This window comes from Leishmania panamensis, assembly GCF_000755165.1.
Source record: "Leishmania panamensis strain MHOM/PA/94/PSC-1 chromosome 16 sequence".
NCBI classification, from domain to species: domain Eukaryota; phylum Euglenozoa; class Kinetoplastea; order Trypanosomatida; family Trypanosomatidae; genus Leishmania; species Leishmania panamensis.
Window position 1 is genome coordinate 190,739 of NC_025861.1, and position 21,432 is coordinate 212,170.

Genomic DNA, 21,432 nt, shown 5'->3' on the forward strand with positions numbered 1-21,432 from the left:
CCGCATCAGTACTTGTGCTGTTTGTTTGTGTCGTCGGCGTGAGCTTTGTGAGGAAGGTGCAGTACACCCTATTAAGTAGCTGTCTGTGGGTAGCGTGGATGTTGTCTCATGTGTGGGTATTGTATGTGCTCTAGCACGTCAACGACCGTCGATGTTTAATTTGCCGCACTTTTATGCTGTACGCGCTCGGATGAACTTCTTAGGGAAGCGGCAGCGAATGAATAACCGCTGGGAGTGAGCAGCATGACGGTCTTATTCGTTAGCAATAGCCCGGCCGCGCAGTCGCCAACCCTCGTATGGGGACCACTGGCATCTGGAGTGCAGGTCTTTGCCGTGGACAGTCCACTCGCAGTCGAGGTCGAAGATGCGGTCCGGTGTGTGGGGCTGGCGTAGCTGAAATATGCGATTCGGATTAGTGTGCAGAAGACGCACAACGTCGTCCACCACCAGCGGACGCCCCTGCTGCTCCGCCGCTGCGAGCGTGGACGGCTTCGGCGCCGTCGGGTGCGGCCATTGGCCGGCTACCACGGTCAGCAGAAGGGGAACCACAACCTCTATGCCGGGCATTCCGCTTGGCGGCTGCGCTGCGGCTCCACAGTGGTCCTTCTCGGCAATTGTATGCGGCGCGTGGTCAGTGCTGATGCAGTCTACGGTTCCGTCCAGCAGCCCGGCCCAGAGCGCCTCGTGGTGCTGCGGTGGTCGGATCGGCGGGTTCACCTTCAGACGCGCGCCACAGCATGAGTAGTCCCCGGTGGTGAGGAACAGGTGATGTGGGGTCACCTCGCAGGTGAGGTGCAACGTCGGGTCGGCAGCGCGGGCCTGGCGAACCAAGTCGAGACTCTGCGCCGTCGAGACATGGGCGAGGTGAAGCGGTGTGCGGTAGTTGCGCGCCAGGGCAATGGCCTCCTGCACCGAAGCCACCTCCGATTCTGCGGGGCGCCGCAGTGAGTGCGAAGCAGGGCCATCATAGGGGTGCTGAGCGGCCGCAGCTTCGTTGATCTGCGACTCCTCACAATGGGTGACGAGAACGATCTGAAGTCGCCCACACGTCTCGAAGCTCTTCTCCACGACAGGCTGGCTCGATTTCATGTTGCCGGTGGAGTTGTCGAGGTAAAGTTTTAGCCCGCAGCAGTGCGTCTTTAGCTCCGCGTGCGCCGGGTTCGTCCAGAGCTCCTCGAGCTCCTGCAGGTGCGCCTCCGCCGTCGCGCCAAAGAAGAAAAAGAGGTGGCAGTGGGTGTGGGCGGTGGCCTTGGCGCGCGCCACTTTGTCCGCCAACGCGGCAATGCTCTGCGTCGGCGGGATGGTGTTGGGCATGTCGCAGACTGAGGTGATGCCGCCGTGGTACGCGGCGGTGCTCTCAGTGGCGATGTTCGCCTTGTGCTCGAGGCCAGGCTCGCGGAAGTGCACGTGGCAGTCGATAAGAGGCGGCAGCTGTATCACCGCCGGCGCCGACGAGGGGACCGAGGACATTTGTTCGCTTTGGTTTGATCAGGAACAGAAAGGGTGAGTAGGGAGAATGGGAGGCGAGTGGTGGGAGAAAATAGCGCAAGTGCGACCTCTGGAATTGCTTGATGAGGTGGTTCTGGCGATGCACGAATGAATGAGTGGAAGCGGGCACACAATTCACAAGCACGGCCAAATAACTTGACGCCCTCTTCGCTCTTGTGGAGAGTATAGAATTCGCTAGAAGAAGGGTGCTTTGTCATGCTTGTCGGCGTAAGTGGAGTGCAGCGGTGGAGGGCGCGCACGCATGCACTCGGGTCAGAGAGGGAGGGAGGGAGGGAAGGTTGAAGGTAAGACCGCGCTGTAGTTCAGTCAACGCGCCGTACAAGGGACTACACGAGAGAGAAGAGGTTTGGTACCGTGAGAGTACTCGCCTGATGAGAGCCCCGTAACTCATCGAGAAGGGAGTCACACGGAGAGAGAGGGGGAGAAATACAAAGTAGCCCGCCATTCCCTGAACTCAACTGGGTGAGAATGTATGTGCCTGTGTGTGGGGAGAGAGGGCGGGCATGCACGGACATGCCGACAGACGATCAGCTCAGCACTAATAGTAGAACACGAGACACGGTTGAAGAGAAAGAAAGCGTCCCGCCTCTCGTCTTACTCTCGCTTGTGTTGCTTCCTGGACTTATTAATAACTTAAAGTACTTAATCACACACACACACACACACACACCTATGCTGAGCTTCTGCCACCGCACCACACACCCTTGCCTCCCACGGAGACCGCCCTTCTCTCTCGTTCTCCCCTCTTCTCCCCACCCCCACCTCACCTCTCAAGAAGAGAACAGGAGAGCCTACTAAGAAGCAGCTGCGGCGGCGGCCTCCGCTCGCACTCAACCAAACACCCACCTACCCCCCCCCCTCGTCACTCACGACGGCAGATCAAGTCCCTCTCCCCCACCCGTGCACCTCGCATGGCACCGTTGTTTGCCTGCATATTCGACCCTGGCGTACGTACTGGTGTGTTAACCGCGCCTACCACTGCACGTCGCTAAAGGAGCCGTTCCCGGGTTGGAAGACCTCCTCAAGCTCCTCCTCGGTCACCAGCTGCGGGGCGGCATGGCGGTTGACCGGGTTCTGCACGTGGGACAGCTTCAGGAAGATGATCTCGCCCTGGTGCAGCTCCAACTCCACCACGCCGCTCACGTCACTTGTCAGGAAGCGCACCGCCTCGATGGCGGACTGCGTGTGCTTCTCCGACAGCTGGCCAGCGCCGATGTTCTGTGATACGTGGCGCGAATATATGCGGAACAGGTCCGCAGCAGAGCGGTCAAACGAGACGTCGTAGAGGAACTGCAGGCTGACGGAGAGTAGATGCATGCCTGGAGCTTCGAACATGGCGCCCTCGCGCGTGCGGGTGATGCCCACACCGTTTCGGCCGGCGATCTCGTTAGCCATCTGCAGCGCCAGCAGTGGCGTCGCGTCAATGCCGTTGATGTTCACACAGCGCGCGCTGCGGAAGGTGAGGGACACAAACTCAGGCGTCGCGCTGCAGTCGCGCAGTAGCTTCACCAGCGACGGAGCCGGCAGGCTACGCATGTCATCGCAGTAGTACGTGTTACCACACACGGAACTGTGCACCTGAATGTTGCTCTTCACTGTTGCCTTGATGCCTTGCTTACGCAGAAAGCTGATCTGATCTGCCACCGTCGCGAAGTCTTCCATCAGCCGCGCGTCGCGCCACGCGTTGTAGACGCCCATCTCAGGGCAATTGTTCTGCACGTGCTTCTCGAAGCCCGCCTCCTTCTTGTTCTGCTTCGACGTCTGCGCCACCACAGACATGTGACGCGCTCGCATCACCGGGATGAGGTATTTGCCAAAGATGTACCAGCTAAGCTTCGAGAGATGCCAGTTGTGGCGCTCGTCTGCGGACTGGCACATAATGAGGTCGAACGCCGAGTTCGCGATCTCCGAGCGCAGGTCGACCACCTCCACCGGCACGTTCAGGCTCTGAAATGCTTGCTCGAAGTTATCGATGTCCGACCCGCCAAGGTAGGCGTGAAAGCACGTGATGTTGAGACCCTCCTGACTCAGACGCAGCGCCAGAATCTTGCTGTCGTTGTTGTTCGTGATCATGAGCCCAACCTTGTGGCGGCGCAGCATGGCGCAGTTGTTATTCTCGATCTTGTGGTAGATCTTGGGCACGTAGTGGCGGAACGGCTCAATCTCGATGGACGATGGGGGCAGGTCCATGCACTCGCAGAACATCTTCACAATGCTTGGCTCCGTCAACAAAGGGATGTTGTAGTCGACGGCGAGTCGGCGCACCCAGTAGTCCGGCGAGGCAGTCTCGCGGGTGCAGCGGCGCAGCACAAAGTCTCGCTTCTTGTCACGTATCTGGATGACAAGATCGAACTTCTCCTTCTTCGCCACCTCCTCGTCGTACACTGCGAGGCAGCGGCTGTCAGACGCGTCGCCTGACGGTAGCTCGCTGCGCTGGAGAAGCACCTCGCACAGGATCCCGTACTCCTGTAGTACATTCGCCGTGTTGGCAGTGCAGTACACCTTCAGCCCGCGCCGCACGAGGCGCTGAATGTATGGGCAGAGCACCTCTGTCTGGCTGTCCACATCACTGCTAAAGAAGATTCCCTTCTCCGGGATCTTGAAGTTCTGGCACAGCATCGCCTTGAGGAACACCTCATGCTTGTCGCGGCCGAAGACGCCGATCTCACCAGTGGAGGCCATCTCCACACCGAGGATCGGATCCGCGCCGGCCAGGCGGTTAAAGCTGAACACAGAGGCCTTGCAGCCTATGTGGGTCATCTTGGCACGCTTGATGGGCACGAGGTTTTGGTCTTTACGCGCCAGGAAGGCGGACACCATCACCGCGGGAAAGGAGATGCCAAGCGTCTTCGATACGAACGGCACGGAGCGGGAGCTGCGCACGTTCGCCTCAATCACGCGCAGCTGACCCTCCACCGTCAGCAGGAACTGCACGTTCATCGGTCCTACCACGTCGAGCTTCTCGGCGATGCAGTTGACGGAATCGTATATGCGCTTCATCGTGTCCTTGTCGGTGTTCTGCGGAGGAAGGAACATGGTTGCATCACCAGAGTGCACGCCGGCGTTCTCGACGTGCTCGCAGATGGCGTAGCACAGCACACGGCCATGGTGGGCAACAATGTCGACATCGTACTCCATGGCCCCCTCGTAGTACTTGCTCACCACCACTGGATGATCGCCGGAAACGAAGGAAGCCTCCTTCAGGTAGCGCGTCACGTCCTCCTTGTTTGCAATGACGGCCATGGCTGACCCGCTCAGCACATAGCTGGGACGCACCAGGGCGGGGTAGCCGACGGTGTCGCAGAACTCAAGCACTTGCGCGACTGATGTGGCTGAGATCCACTCCGGCTGTGGCACGCCAAGATCGTCGCACATCTTCGAGAATTTGCTTCGGTCCTCGGCCATGTCAATGTTTGCCGGGTCAGTGCCGAGAATCGGCACCCCGCTTTGCTTGAGGCTCAGGGCCATGTTCTGCACGATCTGGCCGCCCAGCGAGATGACAACGCCACGCACACGCTCCTTCGTGAGGATGTCGAGCACCGTCTCCTCAGACACCTCGTCAAAGTACAGTCGATCGCATTCGTCGTAGTCCGTCGACACAGTCTCGGGGTTGTAGTTGATGAGAATCACCTTGTTACCAAGTCGGCGCAGCTCGCGCGCCACGAGGACACCGCCGTAGTCAAACTCGACGCTGTTTCCGATCCGGTAGACACCACAGCCGAGCACAGCGTACATGCGCTCTGTAAAGGGCACGTCATCACGTTGGGCGTTGTAGGTCGAGTAGAGGTAACAACACTGCGCCGCAGGATACTCACCGGCGACCGTATCGATCTGTTTGATCAGCGGCATCACGTTCAGCTCCACACGGCGCGCACGCACGTCGGCGGCGGTGGTGCTGAGGAACTGGGCCAGTTGCCGGTCAGAGAAGCCGTGCGCCTTCATATTCAGCAAGTACTCGCGCGGTATCTCGGAGAGCTTGTTTGCGTACAGCGTGGACGTGGCCTTGGAGAGGCACACGAGTTTCTCCAGCTTGTACAAGAAGAAGCGCGTGATCCTCGTCATGCGATACAACTCCTCAGCCGAGTGACCGTCGAGGAGGGCACGGCAGAGGGCAAACAGGCGATACGGTGTTGGGCGGCGGACGTGCGCCATGTAGTCGAAATCGAGGCCGTTGAAGCGGACCGGAACGGAGAATCCGGTGTAGCTCGGGTCCACCATGCGAATGGCCTTCTGCAGGGCCTCCTCGAAGGTGCGGCCAATCGACATGACCTCGCCGACGCTCTTCATCATGGAGCCGATATCTTCACTCACCATGTTGAACTTGTCGAGGTCCCAGCGCGGCATCTTGACAACGATGTAGTCCATGCTGGGCTCGAAGCACGCCATCGTTGTCTTGGTGACACCGTTCATGACCTCAAAGAGCCCCTTGCCCAGGGCGACCTTGGCGGCGACGTGGGCCAGCGGATAGCCGGTAGCTTTGGAGGCTAGAGCTGACGAGCGCGACAGACGCGCGTTCACCTCGATGACGACGTAGCGGTGACTGAAGGGGTCGAGGCCGTACTGGATGTTGCACTCGCCCACGATGCCGAGGTGGCGGATGATCTTGATGGAGGCACTGCGCAGCATGTGGAACTCATCGTTGCTTAGCGTCTGCGATGGCGCGACGACGATGGACTCGCCCGTGTGTATTCCCATGGGGTCAAAGTTCTCCATGTTGCACACGGTGATGCAGTTGTCGTAGATGTCGCGCACCACCTCGTACTCGATCTCTTTCCAGCCCGCCACGCTCTCTTCCAGCAGCACCTGCGGCGACGCAGCAAGCGCGACCTCGACCTTGTGACGCAGGTCCTCGATGTTCTCGACAATGCCGCTGCCCTGCCCGCCAAGGCAGTAGGCGGCACGGACCATCATCGGGAAGCCAATCTCCTTGCTCGCCACCACGGCCTCCTCCACAGACGTCACCGCCGCCGACTTGGCCACCTGCTCGTTGATCTGCAGCAGAGTGTCGCGGAACAGCTCGCGGTCCTCCGTCACGGCAATGACAGACACAGGCGTGCCGAGCACCTGAACGTTGTACTTCTTCAAGATGCCGAGCTCGTCCAGCTTCACGCCGCAGTTGAGTGCCGTCTGGCCGCCCCAGCCGAGCAGAATGCCGTCCGGCCGCTCTTTCTCAATCACACGCTCCACAGCCTCCAGCGTGAGCGGCACAAAGTAAATGTGGTCGGCCATCTCGTCGTCTGTCTGCACTGTCGCGATGTTCGGATTGATGAGCACCGTCTCTATGCCCTCCTCGCGCAGAGATTTGAGGCATTGGGAGCCGCTGTAGTCGAACTCGCCAGCCTGCGCGATGACGATGCCGCCAGCGCCGAGCACCAGCACTTTGCGCGGCTTGAGCTTCGCCACCTCCTTCACCTTCGACTCCTTCACGCGGCGCACGTACTCGCCGAAGAGGTACTCCGTATCCTGTGGGCCACAGCGACCCTCTGGATGGAACTGGACACTGCAGAAGGGCTTCGTCTTGTGCCACAGACCCTCGTTGCTGCCGTCGTTCGAGTTTATGAAGTACTCCTCCCACTCGTCCAACGGGAGTGTCTTGAAGTCAACAGCAAAGCCATGGTTCTGCGTTGTGATGACGACGCGCCCATCGAGGGTGCACTTGCAGGGCTGATTCTGGCCGCGGTGACCGTACTTCATTTTGTAGGTTGAGCCGCCAGCGGCGAGACAGAGCATCTGGTTGCCCATGCAAATACCAAAGACCGGTTTGTCCTGCTGAAGGGCCCAGCGCACGCTACGGATGGTGCTCGCGCACATCTGCGGGTTACCAGGGCCGTTGGTGATGAACAGACCGTCGTACACCTCCGTTGTGATGTCCCAGTCATGCGGGACGACAATGAGGGTGACATCGTGCTTCAGCAGGCAGCGCAGAGTGTTCAGCTTAACTCCCATATCAATCACGAGGATGCGCAGTGTGCCGTGGCCGTGGGTGACGCGCGTCTTGGTGCTCACCTCCGCCACCAGGTTGCGGGTGTTGGGGTCCATAAAGGGCACGTCGTTACCGGCCACGATCATCTTGCCAAGCGCCGTACCCATGTCGCGCAGCTTGAGTACGATGCTGCGTGTGTCCACCATCATCATGCCAGGGACTTTGTTCTTGCGCAGCCACTGGCCAAGCGTTTCGTGCATTTCCCAGTGGTCTGGTTGATCGCAGTACTCCTGCACCACCACGGCACTCACATGGACCTGGCCGTTCGTGCTCTCAAAGTACTTGGTAACCCCGAAGAGGTCCTCTTCGATCGGCGGCACACCGTAGTTGCCCACCATTGGCGACGTCAGCACGAGAATCTGGCCGTGGTACGAGGGGTCCGTCAAACTCTCCGGGTAACCGACCATGCCTGTTGCAAAGACCACCTCGCCTGCCACGCTCTCTTCATAGCCGAAGGAGTAGCCCTGGAAGCGCTCGCCGCCGTGCAGCACGAGCTCTGCCTTGACGTGGTGCTCCATCATTCCGTCGTCTTCCCCCTCCCGTACGCGCTGTGTTTTACTGGCCTTCTCTCTTTGCTCAGGGGGGGCACAGCATGTGCGTAGTTGATAAGGAGGAGGAGAAGAGAAGGATGGGCGTATCGGCTGGCTGCGAGTCAACGACGTAGATGGGCACACGTCACACACACAAGCCCAACGAAAAGGGAGGAAGAAACAGGGCAGCAAAAAGACAGTGCAGCCACGAGGACGAGAGTGAGGGTCACGGTGTGCCCGCAAAAAAAGAAAGAAAAACACACCGCTCGTGCGCAGGTCCGTACCTCCTCCGCTTCGTCCTCCTCCTGTAAAGACGCGATTCGCTGAACTCTCACGGGTGGCGCCTCACGTTAAAAACAGACAAGCAAAACGCCCAGAGAGAGATGCGTCGTTTCTCGATTGGCTGCGTGCGCGAATTCAGCACGCCTGTGCACCTCCGTCTCCCCCTTTTTTCCCCTGTCTGTCTGTTGAGTAACGGCCTCCTCCCTTCACGTGACTTCGCTTCGTGCGCAGCGTAGCAGGAATGACAAGACGACGACGACGACACCTCCTCACGCAAGAAGAGCGCAGCACTCAAACTACAAACAATACTCAGCGAAATACACAAGAGTCTGAAGGTGGTGCTGAGAAGCTCTTAGACGCATATAAACATATAAATCTAAGAGAGAAAGAGAGAACAGATGCAACACGGGCCGACCAGTACAGCCGCGCCAAGAACGAAAGAAAGCGTTGCGCTTGAGCGACCTGTGCTTCGTTCGTGTTGGGCTTACTTACGCGCTTAGGTGCTTAGGGGGCTTGTGCGCGTCTGCTGCTTCTCTCGTTACACGTTAGGGAAAAGAAACACGAAAGGAGCGCAGAGGCTCGAAGCGGAGGAAGAGCGAGCGAACGAATGCAAAAACAAAAGTAGTGCTGGAGAGGGGAGAGGAAGGGAATACGAATGGAGAGTCTTGTGAGTGAATGTGAGAAATAAGGAGAAAGGGAAAAGGAAAGAAAGAGACGGCGCAATACTTGTGCGTGGGTGCGTGCGCTTGCGATGAGCAGTATGCCCCTCTCCCCCTTCTCTCTCTCTTTTGTCGTCGTCGCCGAATGCGATTCCACTCTGGCGCTCGTATCAGTCTTTCTTATTCGCGCGGATGCCTCCCATCGTTTAACTTCGCCTCTGCCCCAAAGCCCGTCTTGGCGATACGCAGGAATATGTGGTATCGCCAGGAAAAGAACCGAAAAAAGGAAGGAGAGAGGGCGGCGGCTGGTACCGTGTCGTCGGGTGCTGCCTTGGTGCCTGCTGCCCTGGTCGCCCGTTGGGGTGAATCACTGTTTCGCCTTTGCGTGCGCTTCCTTTCTTTCCTGGCTTTACCAGTGTTGAGCTCGCACTCTCTTGGCTTATCCTTCGTGCACCCCTTTCGCTCGTTTGGTTTGCTCTCCCCTTCTACTGACAATGACCAACGTCGACTCTCGGTTGCTCGCTTCGCTTCCGACTCGGGATCGAAGCGACGTCTACCGTGTGCGTGCGGGTGCGGGTGCGTGTGCGTGTGAGATGCGGAAGAATGAGGGAACAGGTGAAGGGGTGATGGGGGTATTAGCCTGTGTAAGTCGAATGGCCGTGTTGTGGATTGCGTGTGGATGTTTGGGCTATTCACCAAGAAGAGAAATTCGGGGCCATCAACACAACAGCGATGGAAAAGGGTCGAGAGAGGATGAAGATGATGAGGAAGACAACGGCAAATCATGAAGAAGAGAGAGAGCGGCTCACACACACACACATCACGCATCACACAGAGGGTCAATGGCTTCACACGTATTGCCTCGCTCAAAACACTCCTCGCTACAGGGCTCTACCACCTCCAGGCACCCACAGGTTGGCATGCACACATACATGGCAGTTAGCACATAGACCTTACTGTGGATGGGGGGGAGTCCATGAAGGCATAGGCCATCGCGGGAGCGCTAACCCCACCTGCTTCTCTTGACCGCACCTTTCCATCTCACTCTGAAGAGAAGCGGAGCAGTGACGTGCCACGAGAACTCCCTTCACGTGCCTATCATTGCTTCTCTTTCGCTCTCCTTTTCACTCAGTGCTCCGCACTACACTCTCTTCCGTCGAACGAACCGACTCCTTCGCCCACAACACCACCACGGGAGTACCCCGACACGCAACCGAGGACGGGCTCACAGCACAAATAACGAAGAGAGAGAACTGCGAAACAAATCAAAGCAGCGTCATTGCCCTCACACGTGACCTGCGTGCACCGCGTATACACAGACGTGTGAGTATTTTGTGTGTGCGTGAGGAAAAGAGAGCCCGCAAACCCACACGCCTAAAAGCGGCACGCAAAACAGCACAGGCGCATCCCGTCACCCGTCACCCCACACCAAACCGCCCCCCCCCCACACACACACACGGGAATCCAGTAACTCGCCTCACCCCACACTAAAAGGCCACCAGAAAGGGCAGCACACGGCCCAACCCCAATCAAAAGGGGCCCCCTCAGTCCCGTTACCGCCCTTCACCCAGACACCACAGCAAAGAACACAACTTCACAAACGAATGGACCTCCTCTCCGGAAGCGCTCGCCGCGCAGGCGCACCGCCAGCTGCACGTCCTTCGGCCGCACCGTCACACACGCCTCGCGTGGATGCTGGCCGGGCTCGTGGCAGCCATCAGCGACGCAGCGTACGCCTCCTGGATCGCCAGGATCGCGCTGCTCTGGAAGCGCGGGCCCTCCTCTCCTCCTGCACGCTCGACACCGCGCGCACGGCATCAGCAGGTCCGTGCTCGCCGGGGACCGGCGGATCGCGCAGGCGCGCGGGCGGCCTCCGTGGTGCGGGACATGGCGGTAGCGTAGGGGGTGGGGAGTTACAGGGATGGGCTGAGTGTGTGCACGAGATAAGAGGAGTACCCAAAGAGAAGCATTGGAGGCGAAAGGGGGGGGTGGGGGCAGGTATGGGAGGCGAGGTGGACGATTGAAGAAGGGGGGTAGTTGAGATGCGGTAGTGTAGGTGATGCAGAGGGTCTTGCGGGAGTGAAGAAGTGACGTCGAGCGCAGGGAACGGCAGAGCGATGGCATTTATGAGATTCGATGGGAGGAGGACCGGGAGTGGTGCGTAGATGAGCGGTGGATTTGGCGCCAATGCGCACTGGTGCCTGTGTTTCCATTAGGGGTGGGGTGGGTAGGAAGCGAGCAGACGTGCAGGATGGAAAAGCGAGCGTCTGGTGTGCTTGCGTCTGTCTCGCTGTATGGGCACGGCTGTCACGACCTAAAGAGCGGTACCTCGAGGAGACACTCTCAGCTTGTGGGCGCGCATGTGTGGATGACTGCTGTGCAGCGGGGGTGAGGTAGATTGCGGCACATGATGAGAGAAGCTTAGGAAAGATAAGCGCTCGCCTAGCCACGCATGACGGCCTCAGTTGACGCGGGGAGTCCGTGCACAGCAAAGGGAGAGGCGAGAATGCTCTGCTGTGCGCTGTGGAACGCAGGGCTCATCTCGGAGGTGCACAAAACTGTGATGAGGGAGAGAAGTAGAGGAAGCGGACTACGCTAGTCCATCTCCAGCGCATATGTGGCGCCGTCCGCTACATGGAGTACTCCACATTCATGGTGGTATAGGCCCAAGGGGAGCCGAGCGCGGCACGCCGGCACTGGTGAGACTAGGCGTCCCCCTTCTGCAGACCGCAAAGCCGCTCTCTCGGCTGTGGGTCCCTGAGGTAAATCGTGGGTGCAAGGGAGGCTGCCACCGACCTTCCGGACATCGTCGTCGCTTCCTTGCGCATCACTTCCTCCGCTGTCGCTATCTGAGAGCGTCAGGCCAATGGTGGAAACCGCCGCGACGGTCATGCGGTTCCGTCCGTAACGCCACGCCGAAGCATCCACGAGTGTGCGACCAGCGCAGGCGGCGTCGAGTGTGGCAAGCACTGCCCCCACCTCCTCCAGCGGGTTCACGACATCAGCAGAGGCACAGACACCCCCCTCCTCGGCTGCTATCCTCGGGGCGAGGACGCGTTGGAAGAGTGCCGCAGTGGATCGCTCCACCACCTGGGTCACCGGCGGCGTGCTGCGCCTGTCCTCTGCTTGGTCTGATTCCGAAGGATGGCAGTGTGCGTCTGAGAGCCGGAGCCACTCCACAGCTGGCGGTAAGCGAGGCAATGTGGATGCCGCCTGGTGTGCATGGATCTTAGGCCGCTTCGGTGGCTCCCCTCGAGGCGATTCGGCGTCTATCGCAGAAGATGTCGTTGATCGAGTAGGTGGATGGATATCAGCGACGCTCTCTGTCGGCAGCAATGGCAGCGCGGTCACACACTGGTCATGATCTCGGTGGTGCTCCCTCGACCCAGTGAGCAAGTGAGCCGCGTAGTCCACCTCCCTCACGCCGACCACAGGCCTCACACTCCATCGTGCTGTAGTCCACGGCAATTGGTGAACGGCTGTATTGGCTGTCGCCGCGGCTCCTGCGTCAGCCTCTGGCGCGTAGCCTCCATGGGCATCTCTTGCAACCCGAGGGGGAATCCTTAACGACGCCGACGTTGTTTTACCTGTCTCCAGCACGTAGTCTGCCAGCAACTCCAGCTGAGGATTCACCGAGGAGTCGCGCAAATATGCAAAGAGAGCTGCAGCAGACGTTGTAAAGCTCGACTGCTTTGGGCGCTGTGCAGTGCTCCGCGAAGTGCAGCTCCACATTGGCATTGAGGAGGTAGTGGAGACGAGCTGCTCCAGCCCAACGCACCACTGCCGCAGAAGACGGCGACACGCGTCTCCGGCAACGCAGGAGTTGCCTCCCTCACTGCTCTGCCCATTCTTCTCCCCGCATGCGCACGCACTGATACCGCAACTGCCAGAAGCAGCCGCACCCGCCAAGTGAACTGTTTCTGGGCCTACATTGTCCTTCAATGTCGCAGCAGCTGCCTCGTCCGTCATTGCAAACGCCAGCGCGGAGCACAAGACTTGCACGGTAAACGCACTGGAGCGCACGGCAGCGTCGGCGATTGGTGTCGCAGTGGCCTCAGTGCGTGTGGCACCGCCACAGTGACATGCATTGATCTGAACGTAGAAGCAGCTGTCGTCCTGTGCCTCCGCCTGCTGCAGGAGTCGCTCAAATAACGCGCCCGTAACACACGACGGTGGTTGCCCAGCCACAGCGGTGGCGGACGGCGCACTGGCGGTTACGGCTGCCAAGGATGTATCGCCACGCGGACCGCTCGCAGGTAGGGCGGAGACAGCAGCAGCAGCAGGAGCAGGAGCACTGGCAGGGAACACGGAAGTCGACGAGCTAGACATAGCGGCTGACATGGATGCCGGCCGTGGCTGCTGGTGCTGAGTCTGTAGTGTGCGCCGATTACGGTGCTTAAGTTTCTCCTGCACCATCCGGAACGTCACCGGTCCGCCGGCTACATGGGCGGGTCGCTGCGCCTCGGCCGCCCATCCTCGTTGAGGCCACGGCTGTCGAGGAAAAGAAGCAGGCGCCATACCACAGTCAAATTTGGTCTGCATGTGGGGTGAGGCTGCAGATGACCCATCAAAAAATGCGGCGTGCGTCGTGGCTGGCGACAGCACGATAAAGGATTGAGAGTCTTCCGGACTTTGGGTTGAAGTCGCCACATCCCGTCGCTGACTGGCGGTCTCTCCTTGTTTGGCGAGTCTCGCTTCAACGGGGGTAGCAGTGCACAAGGGGCTGAGCAGCTGCGCCGTGTGCACGGCGGCGGCGCGCATGAGAGCCGCTGAGACAGAGGTGAAGACGGCGTCTTGCATCTCAGCAGGCAAAGTGGCGAAGACACCGGTGTCTGTGTTGCTTCGTTCGCCGGGCTCGTGGTCACCGCTGCCTCTAGGGCTGACCTCATCTTTGCTCTGTACAGTGAGCTCACGCCATCGCATGTGGGCGATGGCGACTGCGGGTCTGTCAAAGCAAAGAAGAGCGTCGGCGAGCACGTGCGCTGGGGACGGCAACGGCGACGTCGCCTTGGGGCCCCGCTGCTCTTCACTGCGCTGCTGCTGAGCTTCTGCGCGTTTCTGGACTTCACCTTGAAGCCAGCTAAAGCACACCCCATCGATCAGTACCGCCTCTGCCAACGCCGCCACAGTCTCCCACAGCACCGCATTCGGCAGGGTGAAGCAGAATGGGCGCGCGGCGTGGGGCGGTAGGGTGGCAACGCCGGGAAGAGGTTCTTCGCGTTTCTGCGCAGCAGCTTCCTTCTCCGCGCAGGTGGCCCCCGTGCACGTCAGCAGTGGTCGGCCACGCTTGCGCACCGTCGTCGCAGGTGCCTCACCGGAGCTGGCGGACATGGAGGTCGAGGACGGTAAAGTGGAGCTCAGTGGAGACAAAGTAGGTGGTAGAGGAGAGGCAGCGACGGTCTCTGTCTGCACAGACAAGCATGGCAACGCCGCAACCGTCTTGGGAGCGTCACTCTCAACGTCGCTTCCACCACCGCGGTGCTCAACATCGAATGTAGCTCGTCGTGTTGTGAGTGCGTCCTTCTTCAGCGCAGTGGGTAGTCGCCGTGGTGTTGTTCTTCTCACGTTGCTTCCGCTGCTAGCGCAACTTCCGGCCTCCTCGGCTTTGACTGAACTGAACGCAGGCGTCGCTTCCGTCGACGGCGGCGACGAACCCCTCGCAGGGGCGGGCACGAGTAGGGGGAAGCCACGGCCGGCACCCTCCGAAGCTGTTGGCCGCGCAACTGCCTCAATGGGCTGAGCTCCAGCAGCGTGATGAGCCATTGGCGTGGGCGCCGCGGCCATGTTAGCGCCTGCCTTACCCTCCAGCGAAAACGAGATGGTGCGGCGTGGTTCGCCACCAGCCACGCCGCACATTGCAGCCACCTCCGGTGGCGTCACAGCCGTGGAGTTTATCAGAGCATCTGCTAAGCACATCAACAGCGGGTGGAAGACGTGTAGGAGAGCCTCGACAAGCTCGCCGGAACCCACCACCGTCGTGTCTGCCACGCGTCGGTCACTCATGTATTCGCATGAGAATATGGGCAGCAGAAGATAGCAGAGAGACGAGGTGTGTGCGTGTGTGTGTGTGTGTGTGTGTCGGGGGGTGTCTACCTGCCTGGTCTGTCCGTGCGAGTAACCACACAAGCGTGGCGATACCTGGAGGTGGTATAGCGAGTGGATGAGGAGCGGGAAAGAGAGAGAGAGGCAAGTGCCTGATAAGGTGAGTGCACTCAGTGTAGAGTGCAGACGAGCAAGCACGTGTCACCGCACGGGAGGAAACTCTGCGCGCGTGTATACGACTTCAACGTACCCAGAGTAGGGGCGAGTAAGCGGAAGGGAAACACCGTGTGGTGCTTCACTCGCCCGTCCCCCTCGTTTCGCTCGCCCCCTCCCTCCGCTAATCTCTCTCTCGTTCGCTGCCCCTACGCGAAGAGGAGCGGGGCTCAGGCACCTCTGGTGTGACCTTTAGGGGGGAGGGGGGTAGACGCCACAGATACGAAAAAGTGCAGTTGAGCAGCAGGATCGCTAGCCGCTTGCAGCAGGTGCTGCGCAGCACGCAGATATAAAACACAAGAGGGGGTAGTACGGCAAATTTGTGCCGACTCCACAAACGCTGCCCGCTCTCCCTTCATGCGCGTGGGCGCCTGTAATAAGCGGGAGAAGTGTGCTTAGATGTACTGACGACGAAGGATTTGCTGGCAGACCCACTCGGCAAACTGCGAAGGCGCCGGGTGGACGCCGCGCCTCTGCGCATGCACGACTGACGCAGAGCCCAAAAAGTGATGCGAATAGGGGACAGTGTAGAGTGCCTCCATCTCGCACTTGACGCTGCGGCGCTGCATCTCGCGTGCCTCGTTCAGCCAGGCAACCACGGAAGCTCGATCAGCCTGATGCGCGAGGTCAGCCGCCGAGAGCCTGTTGTAGCGTTGGGGCACTGCGGCGAGATCCACTGAAATACGCGCCACTCGCTTCACATGAGGGCGTTCGACGAAATTGTGGTTCCTCTCCTCATCCACCTCGACCGCTGTCCCGAGGCCTTCCCCCGCAGCTGGAGGTGACGCTGTAAGGTGCAGGAGTGCCTCCAAGCGTTCGATCTGATGTGTCATCACAACGGCGTCTCGACGGGTGAAGTGCTGAAGAGGCGCGATGCTGGTCAGTGGCGAGGCCATCGCCGCATTCTCCGCGGTGTGCGGGGCGTACGAGGCGCAGCTGGAGGCACTGGCGACAGCGCCGTCGTTGTCGTGTGACCGGCTGCCTGTGCCAGTGTCCTTCCAAGGCCTGACACTCGTTTGCAGAGGAGCTGGTGTGTAGTGGTGAAGCCGAGGGCATTGCTTGACCGAGGGGCCACCTGTACTCGCATTGTCACTCTCTGTCTTTTCCATTACGCGCGACACATGGGCGGTGCGCACACCGAGCCACCGCAGGGTGGGAGCCGCGTAGTAGTGGCTCTCCACCATAGAGGCCGAGCCAACTGTAAGCGCATCCGATGCGGTAGCCCAACGATACGCGGCGAGGATGGCGAGCCCGTGTGGGTTGTAATCCACAAGCCCAATCACTGGAGCACGAGGGAGTGCAGTGTGCAAGTGGGCAAGCAGTTGACGCGCTGCGTAAGTTGGAAACCCTTGAGCTGTGAGCAGCACGCACGGCAGCAGTCGCGGCAGGCCTTCGCGCAGAAGTTGAGCAAAGACAGCGTGCTTCTCCACGACGAGGATAGCGCACACAGCTGGCGACACTTGAAAGCCTGTCGCAGCGGCGTCAGTGGCTGAACAGCTAGTGAGATCTCGATGCTGCGCGGCCGTCAAACGGCTTGACGCCGACTGCTGAGGTGAGCGGCCGCGCAGCATCGAGATCGGTGAAGACAGTAGCACTGAGAAACCGTGCTCTTCCTCATTCTCGGCAGCTGTGCACTCGGCGATTTCTTGGACAGAGACAACCAAATCTGCGCTCAGAAGTGGTAACGGCATGCCCTCTTCCGCTGCTGCCCCAGGGCCACCTCCCTGCAAGCTCACTCCGCGATACGAGAGCCAGCCTGCAATGTAGCCGCGTCCGCCCGCCGTCACCCCCATAAGCTGTCGCGGCAGTCGCAGCACACGCGAGAGCTGCTTGACTGTGCGATTCACCACCACCTGCGTCGGGATGTGGCGAACGAGGTGATAGTATACATCGCGCTGTGTCGTCACGTCGCCGCGCACGACGTTGCGAAAGAGAACGGTAAGGAGGAGGAGATGGTGACGAGCTCTCTGCAAAGCGCGCATGCTCGCGACTGGCTGGCCATCGTTGGGGCGCGTCGGTGTGCCCCCGTAGCCCAGCGCGGGAGCCTTCGCGCTCGCACGCTCTTCCGATGGCAGACTCACCGGGGGTGCGGAGGTGGCACCACACTCTCCACGAGTCGAGGCCTGCAGCTCACACGGGACGGCGCATTGGCTGTGCCTTCGCCAGGAACTAAACGTGCCTCCTTCAAAGGCAAGCATTGTAGTGCCGCTGAGCGATACTCCCTTGACGGGCAACCAGAGAAGCGTGTGCAGCAGCCCCAGCACGTACACCTCCATGCGACGGAGAGCCTCATCGCGCAGCGCCTCAGCTTCATTGACCGCTACAACGGCAGGGGAAACCTCGACAAAGGTGTCCGTCATGGGTACAGTACACCATAAATCTCGAGACAAAGATGAGAGCCGCCGGTGGCGTGTCTGTATATCTGTGTGTCCTTGTGTGGGTGGGTGGGTGGGTGTGAAGATGATGCGCTTCACTGCATCCCTCCCTATCTACATCACCAGTGCGGCCGGTTGCTGGGGTCTGTTGGTGTGGGTGACGTACGCTACGTGCCTTCAGCAAGGGCAAAGGAGAAACGGAAGCAAGACAGGAAGAGGGACCGGTGGTGATGGTGATGGTGGTGGTGGTGGTGGAGGTACGCAGCACGTGCCGAAGAAGAACGCGTGCTGGAAAGGGGGGGAAGGCGATTGAGCAGCCGTAGAGGCCATCAGCAGCGCCAGGCAGACTGACATGGAGTGAGAAAACAGGAGAGAGAAGTTTAGGCAACAGGGGGGACATGCCCCGTGTGCCTGCTGAAGAGGGGGAAAAGAGGAAAAAAAAACGGCAAGGCTCAGCCAGCCCTCACCGGTTCTCCTCTTCCCCATCACCCCCTTGTAGTGCTCGCCCCCAGCTCTGGTCGGATCTGGGCTTGGCAGTGACGTGCAGAGTACATCTCAGCCGCCTGCCGCCCCTTGTCCTTGCTTTTTTTCTTTTCTCCAATTCACGGCCGCGCTCACTTCAAAGCAATGCGGCCACGCTTCCGCATTTCACGCTGCCGCTGCGCCCACAGCTTGGACACGGACTGGGAGAAGTCGACATGGATGCGACAGTCGTCAATGAGAGCCCGATCCATCTTCTGGAAGGCCCGAAAGCACGCTGCAACGCTCTCGAACTCGACGAAGCCGTAGCACAGTGATTGTCTCGTCTTTGCGTCGTAGACAACGTCAGCAGAGGCAACACGACCGAACTGCGAGAAGCACAGAGCGAGCCCCTCCCCTGTTGTCACAGGGTTCAGCTTACACACAAACAGGACGTTGTCGGGAGGCTTGATGTCGCCCCGCACGTCGGCCACGCCATTCAGCACATTCAGCATGAGCGACAGTGTCTCGTTGGCCTTCTCCTGGTGCTGTTGCATGAAGCTCTTGCGGCGCTCCTCCAACTGCTTCGCCGAGAGCGCTGCGACAGCGCTATCACGAGGTTGCTGGCCGCCGTCATGGAGTCCCTCCACGTCGTCGTCCTCGGAGCTCAAGTAGTCACCAGTGTAGTGTGGGTTGCACAGCAGCTCCAGCTCACTGAGAGATGCAGAGGATTCACCATCGGTACTCGTCTGCGCTGGTGCAGGGGCGACGATAATGAATGGCTGCGCAGCATGCCTCCCCAATGGCGCGACGGCCGGCTGCAAGTAGAGGGACGCATCAACAATGCTGCGAGGGCGTGTGATGGCCGCATACCCGTGCGCTGCAAGGCTGGCCTGCACCAGCTCCACTAGCTGACGGTGAGCAGCGCGCACGGCCGCCGCCGAGGCCCACCATTCAAAGCACCCAGCTTGATGCAGGGCCGCTGCAGCGCGATGTCGTTGCTGCTCCATCGCGGCAGCGCTGCCCATCGTCGATGGCACTCCCCACCACGCCGAGGGAGGGATTGACACGTACTTCTCCGTGCCGGCTGTGGGAAGCACAGTCGCCCGCCTCACGCGCAGTATCCGCACGGGCCTCGGCCACGACACCGCCGGCCGACCCGCCACGATGTCAGCTGCCACCAAAGGGCTGGCGCCAGCCGTCGCTGACGCGCTGCCTCCGTGGCAGTCGCGGACAGGAGCACGACGTATCCGGCGCAGTACAGCCTCGCCTTCGCGCACCACGCCGATCGTGATGTACTGCCGGTCGAGGAAGTCCATCGTACGGTCAGACAGCGTGAGACCGAAGCGCGGCGCCGATGCTGAAATGTCGATGAGCAAACTTCCGGCACGGCATACCGTGCAAGGTGAGGTGGAGCTGGACGAGGCACTTACACCAGGTGCAGTGGTAACGACAGGCAGCCCAGTGTTACCAGACACGGGCACGTACACTGGGCGATAGTCGCCTTTGGCGCTGCTGCTACCACTCCTGGACGGAGCCAGACCGGCACAGCGCCGCCGCTTGCATAGTCGTGTCTCCTGCTGCATCGCCTGCCGCACTGCAGTCGCTTGCTGCTCGACGGGGTCGGTAGTTGAAGGGGCAGAGACAGCAGCCCAACTTTGCAGGGACGCAGTGACAGTGGACGCCGTCGGCAACGCATCGCCCTCGGCACGGCCCTTCCTGGGAAGCAGAGTCCAGAAGTTCAGCGGGCCCGGGCCAGGTGACGCCGCTGCGCTCGCTGAATGCGCGAGCACCATTCTTTCAAGCAGCTCCTTGTAAACCGGGTCTGCAGCAAGGGAAAAGAACACCGCCACCTCCGGCACCACCTCCGTCGCCACCGCGCCGTTCCACAGCTGAGCTCTGCAAAGGTTCAAGAAATTGCCCGTCAGCGCAGAGCAGTCCGCGCCAAATAGGTCGATTGTGAGGAACCCGAGGGACGTTTCTAGCAGTAGGCCAGCGGTCACCACCCCGATGCTGGTGCTACCACTGTTGTCGCCATTGTGGGGAAGGGCTGCGCTTGTGCGTTGCATGAGAGAGAGATGAAATGAGATGAGAGGCAAAGATTGGTGTGGATGTTATACGAAAGGGTGCACAAAGATGGCGTGAGCTGATCTACGCCTGGGTTGATGTGTGTGTGTGTGGGGGGGGGGGCTATGAAAATGCAGAGGGGGATTGGCAGCAGCAGAGACGTGGAAGAGAAGTGACATCATGAATCAGCCCAACAACATGGGAGATGAGGACAAGTGAGAGCAAGAACGCAGGCAGGCCCACAGACACAATGGAAAGGCAGAGACGTCGGTGCATCTGCCGGTTTTCTCTGCTTGTCTGTCTGTCTCGGTAGTGGGGAAAAGATGCGTCAGCGTAGAAGAGGGGGGGGCGTGGAGGCGGGCAAGACCCCGGAGAAGAGTCCTCCCTCCCTCCACTAATTCACGACCCTGCAAAGGACAGCGGAGCAGTCCTGGCGTGCACACACACACACACACACGCACACGTCAGGAGGTGGATAAAAGGGGGAGATGGATAAACAGTCGCGACGGTCGCAGCACTGTGCGAAGAGGAAGAGGGGGTTCTCCAGAGCACTGATGCGTAGAGAAGATAAAGTAGAGAAGGGGGGGCGGCGGCGTGCACACGCACACAAGCAACGGGCAGGTGAGAACTAGGTACACCATGCATGCCATCGAGGGGGGCGAACGCAAACCTCCTGTCCACGCAAGCCCCTCTTTCGCTGTCTGTGCTAGTTCTGCTGAACGATGCGCTCCTGCTGCCACGGATTGCGGCAGAGGGGGCACGTCCCCTGCAGCCACTGCTCGAGGCAGTGCTGGTGAAAGATGTGACCGCACACTCCGACGACGACGGGGCATTCGTCCATAGAAGAGGTGCACTTCACACAGGGCTGTCCAAGGGCGCTCTTGCAGATGGGACAGTCCCCTGTCATGAGCAGCATCTCACGAGGCACACTTCGGGCAGTGACGTACACGTACTTCGTCTCAATCGGTATGATGAAGTCCGCGTCTGCCGCCGAGGCGCCGGTCGATGTAGACGAGCTCGTCATAGCTCCTCGAGAACTCGATGAATTAGCAGAGTCTCTCTCTCTGCGCGCGTGCGTGAGTGCGCCTATGTGATTAAGGGGGTGCGTGTATACGATGTGAGAGAGAAGATGCACCGAAGGAATCCTTGGCGGCGCTTGGGGCTCATATATATATATATATATATATATATATATATATATATATAGTACGTACGTGTCGTTAGTTAAGTTACGTACGGACGAACGACGTAACGTACGTACCGGTAGGGTAGGAAAGGAAAGGTAACGTAAAGGTAAGTAGGTAGGAGGTACG

The 21,432-nt window shown here is 59.8% G+C and overlaps 6 protein-coding genes and 1 pseudogene across 6 annotated transcripts; all 7 read right to left on the reverse strand.

The window, feature by feature from the left end:
- Nucleotides 1–252: 252 nt before the first annotated feature.
- On the reverse strand, nt 253–1,470 carry LPMP_160570 (dihydroorotase, putative; the record flags this gene model as incomplete). Its single annotated transcript, XM_010699282.1, has 1 exon — nt 253–1,470. One exon carries the CDS (start codon nt 1,468–1,470, stop codon nt 253–255), a length of 1,218 nt encoding a protein of 405 aa, XP_010697584.1.
- Nucleotides 1,471–2,481: 1,011 nt separating this feature from the next.
- Nucleotides 2,482–8,013, reverse strand: LPMP_160580 (carbamoyl-phosphate synthase, putative; the record flags this gene model as incomplete). Its single annotated transcript, XM_010699283.1, has 1 exon — nt 2,482–8,013. One exon carries the CDS (start codon nt 8,011–8,013, stop codon nt 2,482–2,484), a length of 5,532 nt encoding a protein of 1,843 aa, XP_010697585.1.
- Nucleotides 8,014–10,576: 2,563 nt separating this feature from the next.
- On the reverse strand, nt 10,577–10,880 carry LPMP_160585 (annotated as a pseudogene).
- Nucleotides 10,881–11,558: 678 nt separating this feature from the next.
- On the reverse strand, nt 11,559–14,966 carry LPMP_160590 (hypothetical protein; the record flags this gene model as incomplete). Its single annotated transcript, XM_010699284.1, has 1 exon — nt 11,559–14,966. One exon carries the CDS (start codon nt 14,964–14,966, stop codon nt 11,559–11,561), a length of 3,408 nt encoding a protein of 1,135 aa, XP_010697586.1.
- A 647-nt stretch (nt 14,967–15,613) lies between these two features.
- LPMP_160600 (DNA topoisomerase, putative) lies at nt 15,614–17,578 on the reverse strand (the record flags this gene model as incomplete). The annotated part of the gene is made up of 1 exon (XM_010699285.1): nt 15,614–17,578. The coding sequence occupies one exon, from the start codon at nt 17,576–17,578 to the stop codon at nt 15,614–15,616; it is 1,965 nt and encodes a 654-aa protein (XP_010697587.1).
- Nucleotides 17,579–18,207: 629 nt separating this feature from the next.
- On the reverse strand, nt 18,208–20,121 carry LPMP_160610 (hypothetical protein; the record flags this gene model as incomplete). The annotated part of the gene is made up of 1 exon (XM_010699286.1): nt 18,208–20,121. The coding sequence occupies one exon, from the start codon at nt 20,119–20,121 to the stop codon at nt 18,208–18,210; it is 1,914 nt and encodes a 637-aa protein (XP_010697588.1).
- A 704-nt stretch (nt 20,122–20,825) lies between these two features.
- Nucleotides 20,826–21,143, reverse strand: LPMP_160620 (hypothetical protein; the record flags this gene model as incomplete). Its single annotated transcript, XM_010699287.1, has 1 exon — nt 20,826–21,143. The coding sequence occupies one exon, from the start codon at nt 21,141–21,143 to the stop codon at nt 20,826–20,828; it is 318 nt and encodes a 105-aa protein (XP_010697589.1).
- Nucleotides 21,144–21,432: the final 289 nt, after the last annotated feature.